This window comes from Mesocricetus auratus, unplaced genomic scaffold (assembly GCF_017639785.1).
Source record: "Mesocricetus auratus isolate SY011 unplaced genomic scaffold, BCM_Maur_2.0 Super-Scaffold_100676, whole genome shotgun sequence".
NCBI lineage: Eukaryota > Metazoa > Chordata > Mammalia > Rodentia > Cricetidae > Mesocricetus > Mesocricetus auratus.
The window spans coordinates 107,430,486-107,456,957 of record NW_024429266.1 but is presented as its reverse complement, the minus strand read 5'-3'; the positions used below and the strand labels follow the sequence as shown (position 1 = coordinate 107,456,957).

The 26,472-nt window shown below is 37.2% G+C and overlaps 1 protein-coding gene across 13 annotated transcripts in view; it reads left to right on the top strand.

Annotated features, from left to right (window-relative positions):
- The window catches only part of Kmt2c (lysine methyltransferase 2C), a 191,967-nt gene that overhangs the window by 77,377 nt on the left and 88,118 nt on the right, over positions 1 to 26,472 (top strand). For all 13 annotated transcript variants that reach the window (XM_040739277.1, XM_040739283.1, XM_040739278.1 and 10 more), the window contains 8 exons: positions 10,365 to 10,527; positions 12,746 to 12,917; positions 13,926 to 14,040; positions 15,695 to 15,864; positions 16,368 to 16,519; positions 17,024 to 17,128; positions 17,998 to 18,075; positions 19,896 to 20,599. In XM_040739277.1, coding sequence (XP_040595211.1) covers positions 10,365 to 10,527; positions 12,746 to 12,917; positions 13,926 to 14,040; positions 15,695 to 15,864; positions 16,368 to 16,519; positions 17,024 to 17,128; positions 17,998 to 18,075; positions 19,896 to 20,599 — 1,659 coding nt within the window. The remainder of the gene's footprint in view (positions 1 to 10,364; positions 10,528 to 12,745; positions 12,918 to 13,925; positions 14,041 to 15,694; positions 15,865 to 16,367; positions 16,520 to 17,023; positions 17,129 to 17,997; positions 18,076 to 19,895; positions 20,600 to 26,472) is intronic.

Genomic DNA, 26,472 nt, shown 5'->3' with positions numbered 1-26,472 from the left:
CACAGAGATCCGCCTGCCTCTGCCTCCCGAGTGCTGGGATTAAAGGTGTGCGCCACCACCGCCTGGCCATGAATGGGTGTTAAACATTGTACTTCTTTCCTGTCTGCCTGTCACTAAGTTTTATTGATTTGTTTATGTTGAGCCATCCTTGTACCTTTGGAATGAAACCAACATGATTATGGTATATGATCTTTTTAACATGGCGTCAAAGTAGCTTGGCTCTCCACTTTTCACGGCTGCCCCCTACAGCTCTCTCATCCTGGGTCTGTGGTGGTTTGACTTTAGGGTCTGTGATTTGTTCTTTGTTACCAGTGCTGGAGGAGTCACAGCCTCACCAACATCTCCAGCTTCCATTTTACTCTAGGAGTTCCGATGTGTGTATCTTTCTGAAGACTGCAGGTTTTCAGCTCTTAACTTCACTAATCAGGGTTCAGAGCCTTGTTCATTTTCTTGTGTTTGAATTTCTATAATATGAATATTGGTTCAATCAATATGAGTTCTATGTCTCATAGACTTTATTCCCTGCCTGCCTCATCTTTCATTTCCATCCTTTCCCTTTATTCCTTCCTCAACACAGGTTCAGAATTTCAGATACTCTTTCTTCTCAGTGATTTATTTTTCTGTGGTGAAAGTTCTCAATTTCAGCATTCCTTTTGTTCCTTCTTATTTAATTTTCCACTAGTGTTGTGAATTTCCTCTTTCATTCTGCTATATTATGTGTCTTTCTCCCCCACCTCACATCTTATGAGTTTCTCAGGCATTTCATAAATTTCTTCCCTATGGGCATTCGTTGCTAGAGTGTTAATGTGTTTCTTTGGAAGTATCATACTGTATTTCTTGCATGTCTTTTTCTTTTCCTGTTGCTTTGCTAGAATATTCTCGTGATCCCTCTTTGATGTCTGCACATTTCCCATTTGTTGTAATAGTTGTTGCTCCCATTTTGAGGCCCACCTTTTTCAGGATTTTTTTTTTTTTTGTTGAGATGTAGTGTGCTAGTTGAGTAGTTTCTTTGGTTATAGATGAGTTCTAAGGTGTTAGTCTCCTTTTATTCTTGTGTATTCAATCAATGTCAGTGCCTCAGTAGTCTAGACTGCAGTGTTCATGAAGGCAATTGTAAGAATTTTCAGTAGGTATGGGCTGGCACAAGAGTTCGTCCTCAGGTCCTGTTGAGAATCTAGTTTCAGGGACACTGGCATGTTTGTGCATTTATTGTTGTCGCTTAGCCCAAGCTCAAGAGATACTTGGATCTTTGGTGCCAGAATTGTCATGGTTCTGAATTAATAAAATGTAGAGGATTTTGGCCTTAATAATTGTAATTCTTCTTTGGGTTACTGCAATGTCCTTCCCTAGCTATAAGTCATACTTGGATATATGGTGCTTGTAGCTGTGGTCTTGGAGCTAGAATATGTTGGTGGTACTATCCTCAGGTGCAGTGTGGGATAGATCATAGGCTGAGGTGTTGCTTGAGATTAATGGAAGTTATTGTTCTGGACCTAGAAGTCAATAATGGTGCAGTTCTTCATTCCTATGAGTGTGTGTGATGCTAGGTAGCCATGTTTCTCATGCTTCCATATCCAAATGGGTTCTTCTCTAGGTTCCAAGAGACAGTGGTAGTTAATGGAATATTTTTCAGCAGAAGTTCTGAGGCAATGACCCAGAAAGGAAACCTTTGTCCTGACTCTCAGCCAAAGCACAAATGACACTGTAGTTTATAGTTCTAGTATTGACTGCTCCTGTAGCTGAAAGACTCTCATAGAACCTCTACTGCGTGGGACATACATAAAGCCCCTGCAGATACTTGGTGCTATAGGGACTAAATACTGGTTGCTGATAGTCGCTGGTAGATAGAAGTAGCTTTTGATGCATATTGAATTCTGGGAGTTAGAAGAAAGTCCAATGTGAGTTCTCTTTTTTGAACTGGCAAAGTACCTCAGCAAGTAAAAGAACTTGCTACTCCAACAATTTGACAACCCAGGTTTGACCCTCCGAGCCCACTTAGTGTGGAAGGAGGGAACTGATTCTACAGAGTTGCCCTCTGACTGCTGCCTGTGTTTCATGGCTTGTGCACTCTCACATTGACACAAACAGAGGAAACACTGTATGCAGTGTTTTGCCCAACTGTTTGCAATAATAACGTTGATTAAACCCTGCATTGTTGGGCAAATATTTGCTTCCCTTAAATTTAGTTAAAATTGTGTTTATTTTTATAACCCATAAATTTTATGTTATTTTGAGATTTGTAATTCAAATATGAATGGACTTTTCTCTGAGATGGATGCTTTTATCATACAAAAGAATGATAATTTTTTATACATAATCAGAGTTATTGTTTTTTTGGATGTATTAGTTACTGTTCTATTTCTGTACAGTGATACCATGGCCAAAAGGACTTATAAAATAAAACATTTATTTGGGGTCTTGCTTACAAGGGTGAATCCATGACCATCATTGCAGGGAGCAAGGCAGCTGGCAAGCAGGTATGGTGCTGGAGCAGTGGCTGAGAGCTCACACCCTGATTCAAAGGGAGAATGCAGAGAGTGAAACTGGGCCTGATTCGGTCTTTTGAAACCTAACTGGGAACCACATTCAAAAGTATGAGCCTATGGGGACTATTCTCATTCAAACCTTCACAGTAGGCATGCTAATGGTTTAACTGTTAGAGGGCTGTTTGTTTGAAGTCGGTCTGTCTCTCTGTCTCTGTCTCTGTCTGATTTTTATTTGTATGTTATCTTACCTGTTTGTATGTTGTTTCACACATTCTTGCTCAGCTCTAGAAATCTGTATTTCTATGGCTCAGTACGTAGAGGGTACACTTGTGGTCTTAGATAGAATATATGTTTCTCCTATGTTATCTATGAAAACCTACCAAATATTTTTCCTTGTTTTTGGTTTGTTTGTTTTTGTATTGTTTTTTTGACAGGTTTTCTTATAGTCTGGGCTGCCATTATAGCAATGGGGTTGAAGACGATGCTGAGTCTTTGATCTTCCTGCCTCCACTTCTGGAGTGCTGAGTTTACAGATGCATGCACTATTCATGTTTAACGTGGTGGTGCTAAGGATGAGTCTCAGGATCTGTGCACGATTGCCAAATGTTAGTTGAGTTATCCACCCAGGTCCTAGCTAGTTTATTTCTAAGCTGTAACTCATGGTGTGAGTAAAACATGTGTAATATAAGTAAAAATTTTAAAAAATCCTTAAAAATGTAACCCCAATTTGATAGAAATTAAAACAAGGAGGGCTTTGAAGTGTTGTTATTTATTGTTGTATAACAAATTAGCATAAACCTAATGTCTTTATGTAATATCTGATTATTTAGATCAGGAGTCTCCACACATCAAATGTTTAGGGTATTTCAAGGCCAAATCAAGAATTGGATAGGCCTGATTGGGTATGGTGGTGCACACCTTTGAATCCAGGACTCAGGAAGCAGAGGCAGGTAGATCTCTGTGAATTCAAGGTTAGCCTGGTCTACAGAGTGAATTCCAGGACAGCCAGGAGTATATAGAGAGATCACAGAAAGCAAAACAAAAGAACAACCAAAAAGTAGATAGGCTAGGGATTCTGTGGATGAATTCTCTTTTAGGCCCATCCAAGTGTGAGATGAATCTTGTATTGATTGGTCTTTTGCTTGTACTGCTCTCCACTCCTTGGTTTTTGCTAACACTGGCTTCTTTTTACCTTCAGATATTGCAATGATGTACAGAATCCTTTACTCATTTAAAAGACAGGGTTTCTCTGTGTAGCCCTGTCTGGAAGTCACTGTATAGACCAGGCTGTCATGAAATTTCCTTCCTTTTCCTCCCAGTGTTGGTATCAAAGGTGTGTTCCATAATGCGTGGCATTGACCCTTGATTTTTATTTGCGGAAAACTCTATATTTAGAGGGTGATTGGGTTGGGATACTCTATCTTAATTAGCTCAGAATGAGTTCATTAGTGGCCTTAATTATGTCTGCAAAAAGTTTCCTTGTTGTGCAATCTCACATCATATTTTATTATATTCAAAGTATATCTGGATTAGGGATATCTTGAGTTTGTTGGTAATGCAGGGAGGTTGACAATACTACCTACCAAGGATTCCATGTTGAGGAATTTGGATCTCATTAGTGTATCAAGGATCCTTCAGACATTAGTGACAAGGATGAGTCAGAAAGGGAAAATGCTGGCAGTAGAAGAATTCCATTCTTACTGTCTTCTATTTTGATCTCATGATGTTACTTAATCTCTTTTAAGACTCCTTTGTTTCATTTTTATATGCATAGTTTTACTGATGTGTATCTGTGCACCGCATGATGCAGTGCCTACCGGGATCAGTAGAGGGCATCGAATCCCCTGGGAGCAGAGTTAAAGTCAGTTGTGAGCTGCCAACCTGGTTCTCTTACATACAGAGCCATCTCTTTAGTCCCTCTACCCCCACACTTTTTAAAGTAGACAGTTAAATCAGAAATGTGTATTTAACAGTGTACAAGTTAGAGTGATCTCCATCATTGACATAATCCTCCCTTCATACCAGCTCATAAAGAAAATGGTTAGATAGGTTGGCTTTCATATGAAGCAATTTCAGTTTCAGCTTATAAGGGAAGTGCCAGGCATTTTCTAAACAAAGTAGGTTTTCTTTTTTAGAGAACAAATCTCAGGCCTAAAGTTTTACAGCTTTGTTTGTTTGCCTGCCTTTATTGAGGCATTGTTTCTCTGTGTAGCTCTAGCTGTCCTGGAAGTCACTCTGCAGACCTCCACAGATTGACTTGCCTCTGCCTGAGTGCCAGGATTAAAGGTGTGTGCCATGACTGTCCTGATCATCTTTAATTTTTGTTTCCCTTGAGACAGGGTTTCTCTGTGTAGCTTTGGAGACTGACCTGGAACTCACTCTGTAGACCAGGGTGGCCTCGAACTCATAGAGATCCATCTGCCTCTGCCTCCCGAGTGCTGGGATTAAAGGCGTGTGCCACCACTGCCCGGCCTGGCTATCATCTTTAATTTTTAGATTTAGTTTCTGCTTTTTCTTCTGAATTGGGAATTTGTATTTTGTATTTTCAAACTACATTTCAAAGATGTTGACCCTCATCTATCATTGCAAGATTTTTCCTTTTTTTGTTTTTAAGGGGGGGGAGAGAGAGAGAAGAGAGTGTGTGTGAGAGAGAGAGAGTCAGTCAGTCTCCTCTGGTGACTGTAGGTTGTGCAAGTTCAAAATGTTTAACATAAAGATAGAAATTTAGTTTCCTCTTTTCCTTCAATTCCCTCCTTTCCTTGTAGGAGTTGGTTTGCTCCTTCTACCATTTGGGTTCCAGAAACTGAACTCAGGACATAAGACTTGATGGCAAACACCCTTGCCTTAAGAGTCATCTTACCAGCCCTCTGATTGGGGGTGGGGGCATGCAAAAAAGTCCCTACTGTTATATAAAAGATTAAAAAAAAGTTTCCAATAAGTGGATTTTGGAGCTTATTTTTACATTTCAGAGTTCTACTTTTTGTTGTAGGTCACAGGACATATTTATTTTATTAAATATAGCCTAAAGAATATACATGCTTTTGTATATGTGGGTATTTATTTATGTTCATATATGTAATGAATACTTTTTATGTACATCTGGAGTAGACTGTGTTTGTATGAGTGTTGAATCAAATGTGATTGTTATTAAGTTCTTTATTTCCATTTCATGTTTACTTAATCTCTAGGTTTGTCCATTAGTTCAAAGTCTCATTTTATTCACATATTTCTAATCAGGTTTCTTTTTTGTATGCTGAAGATATTTGTTACATTCATAAACCCTAATAACATTTTTATTTTACATTTATACCATATAAAGAGTTGTGCTAACATCTACTATTACCTTTTACCTATACTCTGACTTTTAGTTTGAACTCTATTTTTCTAGTATCAATATAGTTATACCTGCAGTTTTTTCCCTCAATATGTTTTTATTTAAATTAGAAACATGAATGCTTCACATTTCAATCCCAGCTCCCTCTCCCTCACCTCCTCCCTCGTCCCTCCACCAGTCCTCCCAGCCCCCCACCCAATCCCCACATCATTCCCCAGGTTGGGTGAGGCCCTCTTGGGGGGATATCAAAGTCTGTCATTTCATCCAGGGCTGAGAGAGCATCCCTCTATTTGGAATGGCTCCCAAAGATCATTTATACACCATTACACCTGCAGTTTTAAATGGCATTTATCATTGATTACACCCCTGCTGTTTTCTGTTTTGAATTGTAGCTGCCAGCGTGCCTAACATGCATACCCACGTGGCGCTTGCATTCTCAAGTACAGCCACACCCACACCCACACCCCTCTTGCATTACTGACATCTAAAATGTAAAGATGTACATAAAGTATGTATGAATATATGAAATATACAGGTTTGAAAAATTACTGCCTGTTAGTAGTGAAGGTAATTTGTTTCTATCATGTGTGAACTTGAATGTTAGCTCAGTAGACATTACAAATATTTACTTCCAAATAAATTTTTAAAGTGTCATTCTGGGGATTAGACTAGGACTTTAAGATGCTAGGTAATGGTGTTCCATTGAACTGTATGCTAAGCCTGCGTTCAATGTTTTACAGACACGTGTTTTCCCCCTTTCACCCATTACTGCTATTGCTTTACACTGTTACTTGGAAATTACCTTTTCTTCTGTCTTGTGTGTTTCCTCTAGAATTTCCACTTGCCCTTGTTTTCTTAAAATTTTGCTGTTCCTTGACATGGGCTGTTTTAGCCTGAAGCTTGTCTTTAGGAAATTTAGAGAACAGTTGTGAACTTTTGTAGGAATGCAAAGACCTGTGAAAATGACATGAAGACTGTCTTTTATGTCTCTTGTCTGCTAATTGGGAACTATGCTTAAATATTAATTCTTATTAGGTATTATAAAATTTCAATTAGAATAATTTCTTTGATTATGATTTATGCTTTTCTTTCCAGTGTCCTTGTTGAATTTTTTTTTGACCTTTTGGATCAAATTTCCATGTAATTGTCTTTGGTTTTTCTCTCCTCTCACCCTCTCTTGCCTACTCTCTCCCAACCTAGGATTGGACCTCAAAACTGTGATCTTCCTGATTCAGCTTCCAGGTGGCTGGGATTACCAGCTTATACCAATTCCCTCATTCCACATGCTTACCCATGGGTACTGAACAGAGGCCGTTGTTTCAGCTAGGCAATACTGTATCATCTAGCTATATCCTTAGTACCCATCTGTGTTCTTTGTTACTGTATTGTGGAAGAATACTAGTGACAAATAGAGATTTAGGGGACATTGAATCTCCTGGAACTGGACTTACAGATGGTTAGGAGCTGTTGATGTGGGTGCTGGAAATTGAATTCTGGCTCCCGGAAGAACACCAGAGTTCTTAACTACTGATCTATCGCTCCAGCTTTTCATGACACTGTTTTAGTCTTAGAAATTTTGTTTTTGGTTCTATTTTGGCTTTGCTGTAGATTTATTTTCGATGTTATCATTTCATTTGAGTTTAAGTTTTGAAAGTACTTTGTATAATTTAAGACAGTTATACAATTTATACAATTATTAATAGAGGCTTTCATTGACTTTTAAAAACTGCTTTTGTATTAATATCAAATTATTACATATTATTTTTGCATATCTATCTCTCCTTTGTTTTGTTAATGAGTGTGCAAAATAGAAAAGGAGAAACTAAGAAAGTTTTGAAATTCATATTTTTCAAGAAAAAGTCTCTAGCCTAGGCTAGCCTTAACTCTGTGTATTGTAATCCATGTAAGTCTTCATGGCTTCAGCATCCTGAGTGCTGGTTTATGGATTTGTGCTGTCATGCATGGGTATAGTTTGAGTGCTGACAGTAGAGAAATTGCTTTGATATTTTCTGTAGTTTTACAGCTAATTTTTATGGTTTAGAAAGACATACTCTATCATTTGGATGTCACATTTTCATTCAATGTCAGATGTTCTGTATTAACTATGTAATACTAGCGGAAGGGCTTGAAAGGTCCACTCTTGTGTAGTTCCATGTTTCTTTTTTCCTGATGCCTTTATAATGTACTAGGTAAATTCTAGTACTTTTCATATTAGAATATCTAATGTCAGGTAAATTTTTTTCATCGAAGATATAATTAAAAAGAACAAATTGGTGTCTCTATAATGACATCGACATTGGGAAAATACATTTTGCCTTATGACTTACACTGGACTCAATTATTTGCCAGTTATTTTTATACAAAAGGTTTCTGCACAGCATGCCATATGATATCAAAATAAGGTATCCTAGATTTTACCAGTTAGCCAGAAAATATTTTTGTTATATCAGTTATTATAATTTTTTTCTGCAAATTGATTGCACTTTCTTTAATGAACATTTTCTGGGTCTTTCTGTGGTACATTTAGACCGAGTGTCTTCTTGTGGATAATCCTGGGTCTATTAAGATACCAAAGAAAGCTAGGTTCCTTGGAAAGTTTTGTTATACAAGTATTATTCATTTAGAAACAGTTGGTTACCATACTTGATATCAATAAAGACTTTTTTGTTTTCTTTCACAAAATAACACTAAGCATAAAAATAGAAATGCAGTTTGTGTAGTTAGTGTGTTTTTGGACATTGCATGAAATTAAAGTGTGGCAAGTATAATTAGTAAGGTTCAGTGGTTTCTGGAGTTGAATTCAAACTGTATAGGAGACAGTGCACGAGTCCTGCTTTCTTACAGTGTCTACTGTAGGGGATTGATGATAGTGAGGAAATGTTCAATGGCTATGATAATGTTGGACATAAACAAAACTGCTGAAAATAGTGTGTGGTGCATACAATAATATTTTAAGAGTCCACTCTCCTCTGTTAAATGAGGGTTTAGTTGTTTTAGCTAGGCTTTCTGATGAGCCACATTTAGCAACACTGTTTACTAAAATAAATCTTATATAAGTATGAGCAAGTTTTCATTAGGCCTTTGAAAGCATTTTGTGTGTGTTTGTTTCTTTTCTTTTTTTCCTTTTGGACAAGGTCTGTCTGTGTATAGCCCTGGCTGTCCTGAAACTAGGTAGACCAGGCTTGCCTTTAAGTCAGAGACTCATCTGCCTCTGCCTTCCAAGTGCTGGGATTAAAGCTATGTGTCCCCATGCCAGGCAGAATTTTATATATAGAGAATGCTGTTTGGTGCCTTCACTCCAAGATCTTGGATTGGCATAAAAAAGAAAGTAGTTATATAGACATAAATGCTGAGGTAGATGAATGTGTCAGGCAGACATGGAATAGAAGTTGAAAAAAATCATCACAGTGGAAACAGAACAAGTAAAATGAGATGGATGGATGACTTCTTAATTCATTCATTATTTGCTTTGTCTTTTTACCACTTGTAAGAGATTGGAATGGAAAGGAAAATAAATGTAGATAAGTAATTCCAGCTTTTGTCTATAACTGGGGATTGAGTGCTATAGTTAAGTTTGTAGGGTTTTCTTTCCTGTCTATTATTGTCATCATTGTCACTACTAACTTGCCACCCCCATCAAGGTTTCTGAGACAATCTTATATAGTCCAAGTTGTTTTTTTAGTCCCCATATTCTTGCCTCACCTCTTTGGGTATGCCTGGCTGTGAAATTTTTATTAATGCTCTAATCATAAAGGGATCTTTCAATATTTTTCTATTTACTAGTTTATTTCACACACAGACATAGGCTGTCCGGAATTTCTGATGTAGACCAGGCTGGTTGGAATTCAGAGATGCACTTGCCTTTGCCCTCCAATTGTTGGGGTTAAAAGCTTGCCATCATGTTTAGCTTTTGTTGTTTTTCATTTCTTTTTTTTTTTAATTATAAAAAGTTAATCTGTTTTGGTGAAATTTAGAAACTGATATTATAGTAACCTTCTACTATAAACCTGATTTTTCTCTTTTTATAAAGATTTATTTTTAATGTGTGAATGTTTTTCCTGAATGCATTTAGGAAAATGCATTCACATGGAGCTACCATGTGAGTGCTGACAATTGTACCTTTGTTTCATTCCAAGAGTAACAAGTAGTCTTAACTGCTGAGCCATTTCCTCCACTTTCTCTCCCATGCGTACATGTTACACACAAGGTCTCTTGTAGCCTTTCTGGTTTCAGAGCTTTGTGCGTCCTGGCAAACCCTGTACCAGCTGAGGTACAGCCATCGTTCCCAAAACCACCATTCTACCAATGTAACAACAAACAGCAACTAAAACTACTTTAGCTTAATGTTTTTGGCAAGGTAAAGTGAAATGTGAACTTGCTAATGAATTGGTAGAATATGAATGAACTGGGTCTGAGGTAATTGGCATTTTTAACAGGTCCTTTTAAAAATAGATTCCAATTCTTTTAATAGTAAGGTACAGATATTTTCCCTGCTACCCTCTTGAAAGCTTTATCGAGTGAGTTCTCTCCTTTTTCTCTTTCAGCGATGTGCGTTTTGCAAACACCTTGGAGCCACTATCAAATGCTGTGAAGAGAAGTGCACCCAGATGTACCATTACCCGTGCGCTGCAGGCGCGGGTGCCTTTCAGGACTTCAGTCACTTCTTCCTTCTCTGTCCAGAGCACATTGACCAAGCTCCTGAAAGATGTAAGTGCACTACCTATGCAGCTGTGAATTCACTGAGCTATTTGCTTAAAACATTACATGTGAATTTGGGGAGTTACTTTACTTGTATTAAGAGGTAATAATGTAAAAATTCTCAAGAATGAAGTGATCAATATTTAAAAGGTGATATATAATCTTAATGGCCTGAGAAATCTTTGCTGCTGTAGGTCTGGCTATCCCCTGGAACTCACAGGAGAGCCACCTCCCTCTGCCTCCCAAATGCTGGAATTATAAGCATGTGCCACCATACCCAACTTGCTGTAGGTTTTTGAGGGGAGATCTATAATCAGTAATTGTATTAGTATTAATTTCAAAAAAATTTTCTCTGAAATTCCAAGTTTTCGTATTTTAAATTTCGTATTTTAAAAAGTTTTAAACAGCTATAGAAGACATACTGAGCATACAGTATTTTAACATGTTTTAAAGCACAATTCATTGACTTTTTCAGTAGTATTCAGGGCCTTTTACAGAAAGAATACTGCCAGTGGAAGAATGTAAAGTTGACTTTCCAGTGTTGGTCAGGCTGTCATCTTTAAGAGCATCTTGTTTGTGAATTCTGGAGACTTGATAGTGGGGACAGACAACTCTGTAAGTGCTATTGCACAATCCATCCCTCTTGCTTAGCTCTAGTCTGCAATGGTGCTTTTTGCTTTCTTTTTCCACCATTTTTTTATAATCCTAACAAAATATTTGTGCTTAAATAAACATATAATGTAATTTTTCCTGAGTTTTGCTATATGTATGTAACATACATACATATACACACACATTTCATCTTTTATTTACAGTCTTAATTTATGTATATGTGTGCACATGTGTATGACTTGTGGGAGTCACAGGACTACTCTGCCTCCCCCCACCCCCAAGAGCTGAGATTAAAAGTACGCACCACCCACTGCCCAGCTTGAGTATTAGCATTTTATTAACATTAATGGAGTTTATACAACCACAGGGATAAATGCTATAGCCACAGAAAGGGAAGTACATAGGAATGGTGATTAATTGTAAATTTGGCTCAATGACAATTAGGTACATTCTTGAAAGTAACCTGAATTTCCTGTGGTTATTGGTAGCCTTATTAAAGACTGTAAATAAAATAACTTTTAAGTCTGTATTACAGATACTACTATGGTTTACAAAACCTATTTACTTGATTTCTTACGTAAGTAAAGGGTATAGATTGCTATTCAGTTTCAAGATGCTTGGCCTGCAAAGAAGGCAGATAGTGCTTTTAACCAGAGCTGATTAGGTTGGACTGAACAAAGAGAAAACATAGTTCTGTTAAATTTATTATAGAGGCATATTTACATTATTAGCAATGAAGTTCTTTTAGAATACATTGTTTCTCTGTCTACATTGTAAAATGCGTTATATTGTATATTGGGCAAAGCATAATTTATTCTTACTTTTTTTAGTAAACAAAATTTTAGCACTCTTTTAATCCATTTCAGGTGTGGATGGTGTGTATAAGTATGTTGACTTTAGTGCTTTTGTAACTGAAAATCAATATAGTTCTGTATATAATTGGTATATGAATTGTATTCATATAGCGAATATATACCTTCATTAGTAATGTTCTACTTAAGATATTTTCTAGCCAGGTGGCGGTGGCACACTCCTATAATCCCTGCACTCGGGAGGCAGAGGCAGGTGGATCTCTGTGCGTTTGAGGCCAGCCTGGTCTAAAAGAGCTAGTTCCAGGACAGCCTCCAAAGTCACAGAGAAACCCTGTCTCGAACCCCCCCCCTCCCCCGCCAAAAAAAAAAAAGGTATTTTCTGGTATTAAGAAAACCCCTAGGTTGATTGCTGTAATGTGTTGATGTTACGTTTTGAGGTATTTAATGTTGTTGATTCCCCAGTCTCCCCTCCCCTTGGTTCTTTCTAAATACATGTACTGAATGTAAACTAAATGATCTGCATTGCCATTGATATTAAAAGTATAAAATTAAGTGCTTATGGTCTCCAGTAGATTTATGCAGAAATATTTGCAAAATTACATGATTTAATTTCATATGGTTAAATTTAAATTAAATATAGTACAGTGTTTTAAGTGAAACCTTATTTTGATTTGGTGTGTGTGTATAACTTCAAATGTCTGAGAGATTTTCATGTAAATTCACTTCAAGTGATTTTAAACTGTTAAGTTAGAAAAGTATTGAATTATAACACAACAATTTTGTTATTTTGCTGTTAATTTTAGCAAAGGAAGATGCAAACTGTGCAGTGTGTGACAGCCCGGGAGATCTGTTAGATCAGTTCTTTTGTACTACTTGTGGTCAGCACTACCATGGGATGTGCCTGGATATAGCTGTTACTCCATTAAAACGTGCGGGCTGGCAGTGTCCTGAGTGCAAAGTGTGCCAGAACTGCAAGTAAGTTTTTAATGTCAGCACAAGCATTTGTGTTGAGTTTTAAAGAGTGTTTACAGAATTTCATTTATTGGTGGGCAGCATGTGTAGAACTCATGTGTGTGTGTCTGTGTGTATAGAGGAGAGGACATGTCTGTGGTGTTGGTTCTGCTTTTTACCTTTATATGGGCTCCAGTGATTGGACTCAGGTGGTCAGGCTTTACAGCAAGAGCCTTTACATGCTGAGCTGTCTTGCCAGTCCTTTCCTTTCCTCCCTCCCTTCCTCCCCTTTCTTATTCTTATTAATTTTAGTCACAGGGGCGGTGTGTGGTGGTTTGGGACGAGGAGAGTCTCTCTCTCTCTCTCTCTCTCTCTCTCTCTCTCTCTCTCTCTCTCTCTCTCTCTCTCTCTCTCTCTCTCTCTCTCTCTCTCTCTCTCTCTCTCTCTCCTCTCTCTCCTCTCTCTCTCTCCTCTCTCTCCTCTCTCTCTCTCCTCTCTCTCCTCTCTCTCTGCTTGCTTTTCTTAAAATGTTAAGAATTTATTATTTAACGGACATTCTGAGCTTTTTGAACCAGCACTCTGTTTAGACCTCATAGTATTCCTTAATGAGTTTTTTTAAATCCATATTTTATATCTGAAACTTGGCTTGATTTTAACATAATTAGAAAGCTCCAGTGTGCATACAAATGACAGCTCTAACCTCTTTAGTTGTGTGCCAGTGTCTTTCCAGATCACCTGTTCAGCATTTGTTCCTTTCAGCACAGCATAGCTCCCCCTAAAGGATGAATATCAGAGCTTTAAAAAAATACTGATGAATGGTTGTTGCTTTAACCCCCCTCCTCTGTAGGAATCTAAAATGACTAAGGCAAGCTAACCGTTGTAGAAATTTTTTAAGAAGAATGACCCTTTGTGGATTCATTAAGGGGTTGTTGATCTCATATTCTATTAAAAAAAACAGTTTTTAGGGCTGATTGTTTTCTTGCACACTTATGTGACAGCATATACTGAAAGATAATGGTATCTTATTTTTAGGCAATCGGGAGAAGATACCAAGATGCTGGTGTGTGATACATGTGACAAAGGGTATCATACTTTTTGTCTTCAACCTGTTATGAAATCGGTACCAACCAATGGCTGGAAATGCAAAGTAAGTGGTTTTTTAATTTGTTCTTAAATATCCTCTATATGTATTGGATATACAGACAAATCATGTTCCTGTTCAAGTCGATTTATTATCATCACCTTTATAAAATAGTATATTGATTTTTGTTTGTATTTATACTTTATAAAATAGTATATTGTTTTTATAGATCAGGCCGGCCTCAAACTCAAGAGATCTGTCTGCCTGCCTCTGCCTTTTGAATGCTAGATTAAAGGTTTGTGCCACTACCACCTGACTGGAACTACTTAAATTTTTTTAAAAAATTGTTTCCCAGTTCCCATTCCCTCCACTCCTCCCCTCCTCCCATCTGCTCCTCAGACAGGGCAAGGCCGCACCTACAAAGTCTACTAAGTCTGTCCCATCATTTTGTCGAGGCAGGACCAAGGCATTTTTTCACCCCCTACACCGCTGTGTCTAGGCTGAGTAAGGTATCTCTCCATATAGAATGGGCTCCACTAAGTATGTTTGTGCATTAGTGTTACATCTTGAACCCACTGCCAGGGCCTCATATATTGACCCAGTCACACCATTGTCACCTATATTAAGGGAGTCTAGTTCAGTCTTAGGCAGGTTCCCCATTAGTCAGATCTGAGTCAGTGATCTCTCATTAGCTCGGTTCAGCTGATTCTGTAGGCTTCCCCATCGTGGTATTGACTCCTTTGTTCATATTATCCCTCCTCCCTCAATTGATATTAATAGATGTTAATGACCAGTGACGTTAGTTCCTGTTATTTTTTGTTGTTGGTGGTGATGGCATTGTATGCTCAATTCCTTTCTTTGGGATTTGTTGCTGTGTGCTCATCTTTTTTTGGTTCTTGTGAACATATGTGATTGCTTTGGGTTGGCGTTTTGTTTTTATTATGATGTGTTGAGGGAATTTTTTTGGCAGTCTATTTGATGTTCTGTAAGCCCCTTGTATTCTCATAGACATACCCTTCTTGAGGTTGGGGAAGTTTTCTTCTATGATTTGTTGAATATATTTTCTATGCCTTTGGGTTTTACTTCTTCTATCTCTATTGTTCATGGTTTTCCAGATTTCCTGCATGTTTTGTGTTAAGGATTTGTTGGATTTAAATTTTCTTTGACAGATTAATCTATTTTCTCTTTTGTATCCTCAGTGCTCGAAATTCTGTCTTCCATCTCTTATATTCTGTTGTTTATGCTTACATTTGTGATTCCTGATTGTTTAGTGTTTTCTTTATTCCTTCTATTTCAGATTTCATATCTTGACTTGTTTCCTTCACTTGTTTTATTGCCTTTTCTTTTTATTTCTTTAAGGGGTTTGTTTAAGGGACTATTTTAGGTTGTTTTCTTCTACTTGATCTGTGTTGGCATGTTCAGGTCTTGCTGTTTGTAGCATCACTAGTTGAATTGCTTTTGTGAAAAGTATTGAATAATCCACAACTGGATTTACATCAGAACTGCAAGTACAGTAACTTTGTTTTTTGTTTTATTTTTTGTTGTTGTTGTTTTTTGAGACAGGGTTTCTCTGTTTTCCTGAAACTCATTCTGTAGACCCGGCTAACCTTGAAGTCAGAAAAATCTAACTGCCTCTGCCTCCCAAGGGCTGAGATTAAAGGCATGTGCCACAACTGCTTGCTGTATAGTAAACTTTTTGTTTCTATTTTTCTTATTCTAGAATTGCAGAATATGTATAGAGTGTGGTACACGATCTAGTGTTCAGTGGCATCACAACTGTCTGATATGTGACACTTGTTATCGACAGCAGGATAATTTATGTCCTTTTTGTGGAAAGTGCTACAACCCAGAATTTCAGAAAGACATGCTCCACTGTAATATGTGTAAGAGGTAAGAAGAAATACCTGCTCTATTTAACTGTTTTGTTAATTCATTAGTTCTCGTGATTATTTGCACTCTTTCAGCCCCTTTTCTAATGAGTGCTGTCATAAATGGAATTGATTGTTTATGCTTTTGTTTTTTTGAGACAGAGATTGACTGTGTGTTACCACCGGCTGACCTCAACAGTACAGAGATCTGCCTGCCTCTGCCTCCCAAGTGCTGGGACTAAAGCATGTTTCACAAGACCCAGCGAATTATTTTTTCTTAATGAAAGTAGTTAAAGATAAAGGAAGGACAAATATGTGAATGTCATTGTAATGGTTTCTTTAAGTGTCATCTGTTTTAAAACCTTTTGTAGTTTCCAACCCCTATAAACATCTTTTTTTTTCATTTTTAACCTTACCATTATCATCCCTTCCCCTTCCCTCCCCGCAGATATTGACTTCCCCTTCCTCAGTTACTAATTTGGCTTTAAATGAGAGGTTTTTACTTAAATATATTTATTACTGCAGATGGGTTCACTTAGAATGTGACAAACCAACCGATCATGAATTGGATTCTCAGCTCAAAGAAGACTATATCTGCATGTATTGTAAACACCTAGGAGCTGAGATAGAATCCTTACATCCAGGAAGTGAATTAGAGATGCCTGAACTACCCACAGGTGAGTGTCTATGCATGTGTGCACTTTAAAAAAAAGCAATATGTTAATTAGTAACCAACATATTACTTCATTAGTAATAAAGGAAGTCTTTGTATCAAACCTTCCTCTCTCCTCCTTTGTCTTTTTGTATTTGAGGCTTAAGTAGAAAAATAATAATTACTAACATCATTAGTATACAGTAGTAGAATGTTCTTTTAAAATAACATGGTCATCTAAATATGTACATAAAAATTCTGTCGATTATTTTTTTTTATTTAGTGGTGCTTGATATTGAACCTAGGGCCCTTATCTTTGACCTATCACCTCAGCCTGTAAAGCTTGTTTAAAATAGACACATAATCAACCTTGTAATGCACTATAGTGTCCATGTATTTTTAATTGTAAACAAAGTAAAATCTATGACATTGCTGTTTAATTTATCCTTATTAAGATAAGGATATAGTTATTCGCTTGGATAATAAAAAAACTTAATCTGAGGTAAAGAATTAATCATTTCCTATTAAGATTATTCCAGTGGAATGGAAATTGAAGATGAAGTGCTGTTTCTGGAGCCAATAGCTAATAAAGATGTCAGTGATCACCAGCCTACAACTGGAATTGTTTCTGATAGTAAGTCTGTTTGTTTTGAAGAAAATAGGCAATATGCAAATATCCTCTTAAACTTGAACGAATATGAGCTAATATATGGTATACTTGAAATTGTTTAGAGAGGGGACCCCCCCTCCCCCACTGTATAGCCCTGGATGTCCTGGAACTTGCTCTGTAGATCAGGCTGGCCTCAAAACTCAAAGAGATCCATCTCTGCCTGGGATTAAAAGTGTGTGTCACCACAGGCTGGTGAGAGGAGTCTTTTAAGCCTGGAAATGTGTGTCAGTGGAAGACAGTTTAGCTATAATCTACTCATTAATAAATATGTGCTTTGTTTAGGTACCAAATGATTTTCATTAAAAAGCAATCCATTGTTTTTATAGTTATGAACTAAAGGTGTTGTAGATTATGAGGTGTTTCTTGTAGAGAGAGATAATGAAAAAATTATTATGTAATGTAGTGCTATTTGAGGGTATTTTAATATAACTAAGTTTTTGCAGTATTGATCATAGCTTTACTGAATTTGTATAATTACTAAAATTTAATATTGCTTATTAAGTTATGAGCTCTTCTGAAAGTTTTTATTGTAGATAAAACTTTATTTTAAATTATGCACTTTGAATGGATGCATAAAAGTTTTTGGGTTTTAAATGTCCACATTTAACAACTCATTAAAAGTTATACATCATATGGATGTAACTGGAGAAAATAAGCTCTAGCGAATCTGTAGTATATAAACAGATCTGTGTCATCAGTGACTAATAACAGCGTGTTTTGTGTACGTTTTGGAAATTGGCATTTTATGGTAAAACTTCTATCAGTTATTATGAGAGCGGTATTAGAGAAATGTTGACTCTTTGCTTAAAGATTCCGTAATATGTTATTTTTAGTAGTTCAAGTGTACACTGAAGAACCCCAGAAAAGTAATCCATCAGAAAGCCTTGACTCAAGTGGTCTCCTCAATTCTGGTAAGTTATACATTCAGATTATCTAATTGGATTTCAAGACAATAGCCCCCCTAATTTTTTTTCTTCAACTAGAATGACAATAGATAGGTTGTCTGTAAAGGGTTTTTAGTTGTTTCACATGTTTAGTAATAACAGATTATTTGATGTTTTTCTTTTATCTTTACATGTTGTCTTTCACTACAGAAGGAATGAGCAGTGAGGTTCATTTCGGCATTAGACCATACATTAATTTAAATCACTGAGTTGAAAATAATAAATGAAGAATTTACTGTCTTCATTGATACAACCTCAATGGTATTTTGAATAAATTTCTCATTTTCAGCAGTCCTACTTTTTTAGAATCATTTGGGCCTCATGTTAATTGAGACCTTTAACTCTCTCTTTACGTAAGACCAGGCTTGTGTTTTGCTTGCATTTTGAGACTGGTCTCACTATGTATATTTAGCCTTGGCTGGCTTAGAGCTCACTATATAGATCAGGTTTATGTTGCACAGAGTTCTGTCTGCTTTATTCTCACAAGTGCTGAGATTAAAGTAGTATTCTGATTTAAAGTTTGCTAGTCATACATATTTCAATGTCTGACATACTAATAGACCAGTCAAGACTAGTGTCTAAAGTTGTGGCAATAAGGATAATCAAGCATCACATTTTGTATATATGCTGGTTAGATTAACATATATAGGCAATAATCAAAGAAGTCTTGGCATGACCAGAAAACCCATCGGAAGCATATCACAACTGTATCTACATTGTGTCTTAATGTTATAGATTAGTATTCCTTTTAAAAGTCTGGCATTTCTCTTAATATCATTGAGTTTTTAAAAATTAGCTTTAAAATGAATTTAACTTCTCATATATAGTTTCATTCTGTAAATGCTTAAATTGAATTGTGTCATATGTGCATAATAGAAGTATATCAGTAGTTGAGTCTCTTCTTTTTTTTTTTAACTAGAAATTACTTTTTTTTTGAAATTTCAATTGACAAAACTTGATCAGCCCTTTTAATGTTTAGCAAAATCAGATTAAAAAAAGCATCCAACCAATATTCCTCAATATTTTTTTTTATATTTTATTTTCCAGTTTAAATTTAGATAAGAAACGAGGTTGCTTCACAAGTCAGTTCCAGGTCCCTCTCCCATTTCCTCCCCCCACCCCCCTTATCCCCTCACTCCCCCAGGAAGGGTGAGGCCCTCCATGGGGGTGTCCATAGTCTGTCATTTCATATAGGGCAGGGCCTAGACCCTTCCCCAAGAGTTCAGGATGAGAGTGCACCTCACCTTGTTCTATAGGAGTCCAAAGTCCATGTGTATATTTGGGATGGGTACTGATCTTCTGCCCAAGGCTCAATAGATTCCCTAGGCCTCCTCACTGACACCCAGATTCAGGGGGTCTTGATCAGTCCCATGCTGGATTCCCAGGCTGATGCCTGGGATTCAAGAGTTAACCTTTGTCTGGTCAGCTGTTTCTGGGGGTTAAACCAGCCCAGTCTTAATCCCTTTGATCATCAGTCCTCCCTCTCTGTTACTGGCTTTCTTGAGTTCAGCTCAGTACTTAACCAAGGGAGTCTGCCTCTTCTTCCATCAGCCACTGAATGAAGTTACTAGAAATTACTTTTAACTCTAGGGATTTTACTGAGCCATGTTTTCAGAAGGCCATGATTGATTTTAATACATAAATCAATTTGGAGATTTTTGCTTTAATTACTTAAATAATTTTCCTTCTTGAGTACCATCAAAATTGTAGTTTAGCCAGATAATTCTATTATGGTTAGAGGTTATGTAATTTGCATGTGTAATTTACCCACATTCTAAATTTTGTAGAATCATCTGACAATAAAATGAATCCTCAAATGGCAAATGAGGTTTCTCATGAAATTGATAGTGAAAAAGTGGAAGCTGTTTCTAAAGGCGTACATATTTTATGTGAGGAAGATGAAGACAGAATGGAAGTGACAGAAAGCGTTCAAGTCCTTCCACATCACACCATTGTGCCGCAAGAAGAACTACACTCATCAGAGGAGCTTGAGGTGATACCCAAAGAAGAGCCAAGTCCTCCGCAGTCAGCTGTTGAGTCTGCTGCACCAGAAGCCTTACTGTCCCCACACAGTGAACGTTCTTTATCGTGTAAGGGGCCATTGGTGATAGAGAGAGAGCAAGAAGAAATGGAGCAGAAGGAAGCTTCTGAGTTCCCCACTGGGTGTGTGGATTTTGAAATGACTCTTGCTGTTGACAGTTGTGTCAAAGATAATTCATGCCAAGGAGACAAATCTGTGGAGTTACGAGCTGAGGGGGAGTCACCATTCTTAACGGCCACTGACCCGAGCAAGGCAGATGTGTCTTCCTCCTCAACACTTTGTTTAGACTTGCCTTCATGCGACATGTTGCACAGCTACCCTTCAACTCTCAATTCTGCTGCTGGGAACATCATGCCAACAACATACATCTCAGTCACTCCAAAAATTGGCATGGGTAAACCAGCTATTACCAAAAGAAAATTTTCTCCCGGAAGACCCCGGTCTAAACAGGTAGGATGATACTAAGGATGACAGGAAAGATATTTTATCAGTCTTTTCAAATGTGAAAGTTACATCTAGCTTTGGTTTGGCAGCTTATCCATCCACAGAATGTTCCAATGTTTTTGTTTTTATTTTGGAAGGAGTGCATTATTTAAAAAATCTTAACTGAGAATGTAATTTATTAAAATTTGGGATATAAAAATGCGATGTATTCTATTATAGTTTTAAGGTGTTTTTAGTTCCAAAATACAGTGCAAAGTTATGAATCCATAGTAGTAATGTTTACTTTCCATTTTATAATATACATGTTATATTTTATATATCTATAATATACTATACATATTATATTTTAACTGTATAAATGGAAATTTTATGCTGGTAAATTTCTCATTTTGATTTGTTTCTGTATGTAAATGCCAAGTCTTTGTAAAATTATTTTTCATGGTAGGACTAGTATTAGATCTTAAAATGTACTGTTGTTTTTTTACAAGTCAAGGGCACAGCTCTTGAGTGGGCTGGGTGAGTTCTCTGACCTGAAGTCAAACCCACTAGTTTTCCATAGATCATACCATAAGGCTCAGGCTCCCTTGGGATTTGCTGTCCTACTCCGAGCCTTCCTAATACTGTAATTCTAAGCTGCTTCTCATTGTTGGGCTTTGCAATTGTTATTAACTACTATAGCTTTTTTATTTGAGATGAATTACAGCTCTTTTTAAGTGAATTAAAGTGAGACTAAATAGTAAAACGAAATAATGCTGCTTAGAGTTATTTATTTACACAACGGATGCTTTCTGATATCAAACAGTAGGAAAGAGTTCAATTTTAAATCTTATGATTTAAATTGCTTACAGTAATTTTATTTGACTTTTCAGTATTGTGTTTTAAATGACTGATTTGTCTCCTGAATAAATCCTATGTATTTTTATATTTTCTAAAGACAAATTACACAAAGGCCAAGGGACTAGCTCTTGTTGTGTGGGAAAGACATGCAATTAATTACAGCACTTCAAACAGTAGAATGTATCTATGTGTATGAAGGTCAGAGGATACTAGTGGTCAAACTCAGGGCATTGTGCTTGGCAGCAGGCATCCCTGACCATCTCCCAACTCTAGGATACTTTCATTTGGGTCTCCCTGCACCTTGATTATGCTCTTTGACACATTATCCTATGAGACTTGTTTTTTCTTCACACCCATCACCCACCCCCAATCTTTTTGTTGTTTTTGTAAAACTACAGTTGTGCAGTTCTGTTTCTTAGCAAAAAATTAACAAAAGAAATTTGAACCTCACATTCACTTTTGTTTCCTATGGTTTTGCATCCTATCAAGATATTGCATTATATACTCTTTGGGAGGACATCTGCAGCCCATATTGGTCTGCAACTCTTTATATTCTAAGTTTGGCCTCAAGATTGCTGGGATTACAGATGTGGCTGTCCATGTCTGACTTGCAATGTCTTTTCTAATCTTATATAATGGCTCCACTCTAGGCTAACTAAAAAAAAAAGCCTCTATGGTTCTAGTTTGACCTTATCTCTCTCTCTCTCTCTCTCTCTCTCTCTCTCTCTCTCTCTCTCTCTCTCTCTATCTATCTATCTGTAAAGAGAAGCTTTTTTCCTTGTGAGAGAAGCCTTCCCGCCAGCCTGGTTCTAGAGCCGCATCAGTCCCAAATAAACACACAGGAGGCTATATTAATTATGAAGCCGTTGGCCTTGCTTGTTTCTTACTGGCTAGCTCTGACTTAAGTAATTACCCCATAATTGTTAATCTAAGTATGTACCTTACGGGAGAATAGTTCCGGGCTTCCTACCCCATGGCGTTACATCTTGAATCTCCGTATGTTTCTCCTACCCAGAGTCCTTGTGGTCTCCTAGTCCCTCCTATCTTGATTCCCTATTGGCCAGACAGTGCTTTATTGACAAATGCACAGGACTTCCGCCAACATCTCCTTTTTTCTGTTTAAACAAAAGAAAGTTCTTAACTTTAGCATAGTTAAATTATATATAGCAGAACAGTTATCAAGGTAGAACACAGTTACAACATTTTGTCTATCAACATTCAGCAAGATTTAAAGAAAATATCATCTATTCCATCCTTGTTAGTCCAAAGTTCTATATGTAGCTTATCTTTTATCATAACTAAGGAAAACTATAATTGTAACTATCTATCTTCAACTCCATCAAAGACCACAGAAGGATAATATATAAACACGAGGATTGACAGAGACATCTTACTGCCTGGATAGTCACCCAAAGTTCCTCTGTAATGTTGGGGCATCCATCCATCTTCAGCCCATAGGCCATAATGTATCCAGAAGATTTCTCAGCAAAGCAGGAAATTTCAAAACTGTCTATCTGCATTGGCAGTCTGTCAGTCATTTTTCTGTGTCCTGCAGAAAGTGTTGTAGACTCTTCCATGAAGCAGGAACCCTGTAACACTGAGCTTAGCAGTCACTTTCCTATGGGTCCTGCATGTTCAGCTTATACAGCAACAGTCAAACAGTACAGGCAAGAGCAGTTTCTTGCCCAAATGGCTAATCTTGCCATGTTGAAAGCAAACTCCATACCGAGTTTCTTCGATGCCCATCTTCTTCTCAGACGTAATTGGTGCTGCCAGGAGCAGACATTTCTCATTGTCAAGAAAAACCCTAAACCATTTTAAATGCCATTTTCTGAAGGTCTTTGAGAGGTTTGAACACTGTTTATCTATCTCAAATATATTTCTGTGTATCTAGAAAACCTAACTTACCTAACTATAAATTCTATTATAAGTAACTATCTATAGTCTGTATTCAATTATGCATTACACTTTAAAAGATCAGTATAAACACAATACTTAATCAAGAGGAGAAATATACACATCAAAAAATTGACCTTGAATTTGTATCAGTAAATGAAAAACAATACCCATACCATAATTCCCCTTTTTTACCATTAAAAAGAGATTGGCTGTGATCATTAACCAATTATAAACAATCCCATTTAAATGAAAGCAAAGATTTATAAACAAGATGGGAATTAGGACATCGCTCATTCCAAACTGCTTCATGCTGAAAGGGGGCACTGTTCATACCATGGGGATCATGACAAAACTCAGAAACCTGTGTAAGTCCTTAGTTTTAGGGTCTGTAAAACTGCATCATCTTAGCTGTTTTAGTTGTTAGAACACCTGGTCCACTGCTTCCGGGGGTCTTGGTTCGTCAAACCACAGAAGCCTGGAAGGAATCCTCAGCTTTTCATTTTCTGTAGAAACATAAACAAAATCTCCTTTCCCAAGTAACATATCCTTATACTTAAATTTTGAAGTCAAGGCATTTTCAAAAGATAGAAGTTGGATTAATTTAGCAGCATTTATAATCAAGCGTACTTTAGCAGCTCTTCCTTCCTGAGCAATCAAAAAACTGAAAAACACAATAGCGTACAGTATCCAGACTCTGTGTATTTTCCATCTTTACGTGGCTTATTTATTTATCTATTATTACTTTATTTCTTTCACTTTTATTTATTTTTCTCTGAGACAGGGTTTCTCTTTGGAAATCCGCCTGCCTCTGCCTCTGGAGTAAATTCTACTGGTGTGCGTCACCACAACGCCGGCTTTTCTGTTTATTTACCACTTTGCCATTTCATTTTCTCTCTCAATCTGACGTATATTTTTAGACACACTGTTAACCTTTAGAGGTTTTGCTCATCCAAATCTGACTTTACTGTAAATCATTACGTTTTTCTGGCCACGTGGCTGTTTTAAACTGCCGTATTTTCCAAGATGGTGGGCGTAAGCATGACTCCAGCTTACCGCCTCAGTCCATGCTGACATCCAGCAAAAGCTGCCACTTCCAGCTGTACGTACACACCTTTCAATCGTTAGCAGAGTCTCTTAAAACAACCTTGCTGGCTGGGTTTTTTTTTATGACGAGTCAGGAAGACTCCGGTAAGCGAGCGAGCCGCGTGAATCTCGGTTTGTCTCTAGCAAAACACCTGAGAAAAATGCTGCTATCAAAAATCTGTGCTTCTCTCCATTCTTCTGTTTTGTCATTCTACGTGGAAGTTCAATCCCTCTCTGACACCATTCTGTAAAGAGAAGCTTTTTCCTTTGAGAGAAGCCTTCCCGCCAGCCTAGTTCTAGAGCCGCATCAGTCCCAAATAAACACACAGGAGGCTACATTAATCATGAAGCTGTCGGCCTTGCCTGCTTCCCACTGGCCAGCTCTGACCCAAGTAATCACCCCATAATTGTTAATCCAAGTATTTCTCTTACCGGAGAATAGTTCTTTGCAATGTCTTTTCTAATCTTGTATAATGGCTCCACTCTACGCTAACTAAACAAAAAAAAGCCTCTGTGGTTCTAGTTTGACCTTAACCTTAGAACTGGAATCTATCTATCTATCTATCTATCTATCTATCTATCTATCTATCTATCTATCTATCTATCTAGGAAAGCTTTTAAAAAGTGGGAAGAAGTAGGATGGAAAATTCTTAATTGATTAAATTCCTTATTTTGTTTATTTACAATTTATATCATTTTTTCATGTCTCAAAGGTCTTGATGCAGGATCTTTCTGTAGTTTAGTGTATTGCTCTGTTCTGCTTCTGCTCTCTGAGTGCTGGGATGATAGGTTCATACTACCATGTCTTATCATATATGTTCATTCTAGTTTGTAAACTCTGAAATAACAGTAATTTAAGTCATGTTTTAAAAAGTGTGTGTCTGCTTTGCTTATATGAGTTTACACCCTTTGTAATATTGAGCTGAAGATACATACAGATTAGAAACACCAAAACCTTTTGTTTCCGTATGAGGGTAGTGGTAGTTTTAAAGCCATTCCCCAAATCATTACCAAATGAGCCATAATTGTACTCAGAAATTAGTGAAGACTTTACTCTTACAGTATCATATCAATCACAATCAGGTCTTATTCTTACTCTGTTTAGGAATGATCTTTATTATTGTTCTTTGTTTTTGATATAGGATCTCACTATATAGGTCTGGAGCGCACTATATAGACCATGTAGACCAATGCAGACCTCTAGCTCATAGGGAGAGCAGTCTGCAACTGCTTTCCTAGTGCACAATTAAAGGCTGCTGCTACCACTTGATGCTGAACTTAGTTTGTAGAAATGAGTTATTTATGTAAAAAGACATTTGTAAGTCATAACAATAAGGTGTTGTTACTATAGCTTCATCTGCATAAGTGAGCAAATAAGCTGATAAGCTTTATTTCCTATCTTTGTAAGTTATTGTTCTTCTGCTCTATAAGTTCAAATATTTTCACAAACCCATAATTAGAATTCTTTTTTTTAAGAATGACCTTGGCTTGCAGTGTTGCGAGAAATGAAGCCAGATTTTTAGTAGCGTGAAGTTGGCTTGTGAAGTACCAATCCCTTGTTGGTTGTTTAGACAAACATACTTCCTTGGAATCTAATAATATTGATTATATTCAATTTGTTGTGTGATGTTTCAATCTTTTGTCTTTTTGGGAGGCTCACCACACAGCTCCCAAGTAAATCACACAGAGGCTTATTCTCAGCTATGAATGCCTGGCCTTATCTTGGCTCGTTTCTTGCCATCTATTCTTAACTGATGGAATTATTTATCTTTCTTATGTCAGTATATCTTACTTTCCTTCTTAACTCAGTGACTTGATGGGTGGCTGTGTGGCTGTGTGTCTGGGTGGCTGAGGGGCTGCGTGTCTGGGTGGCTGTGTGGCTGTGTGGCTGTGTGGCTGTGTGGCTGGGTGGCTGGGTGGCTGCGTGGCTGGACCCTGATGTCCTTTGCTGTTCCTTTTCCTGCTCCTCTTTACTTCCTGTCAGCTAGTTTCTGACTCTGCCTCTTGAACCACAGGTAAATTTTATTTAATCAAACAGATCTTTGCATCTTTAAACAAAT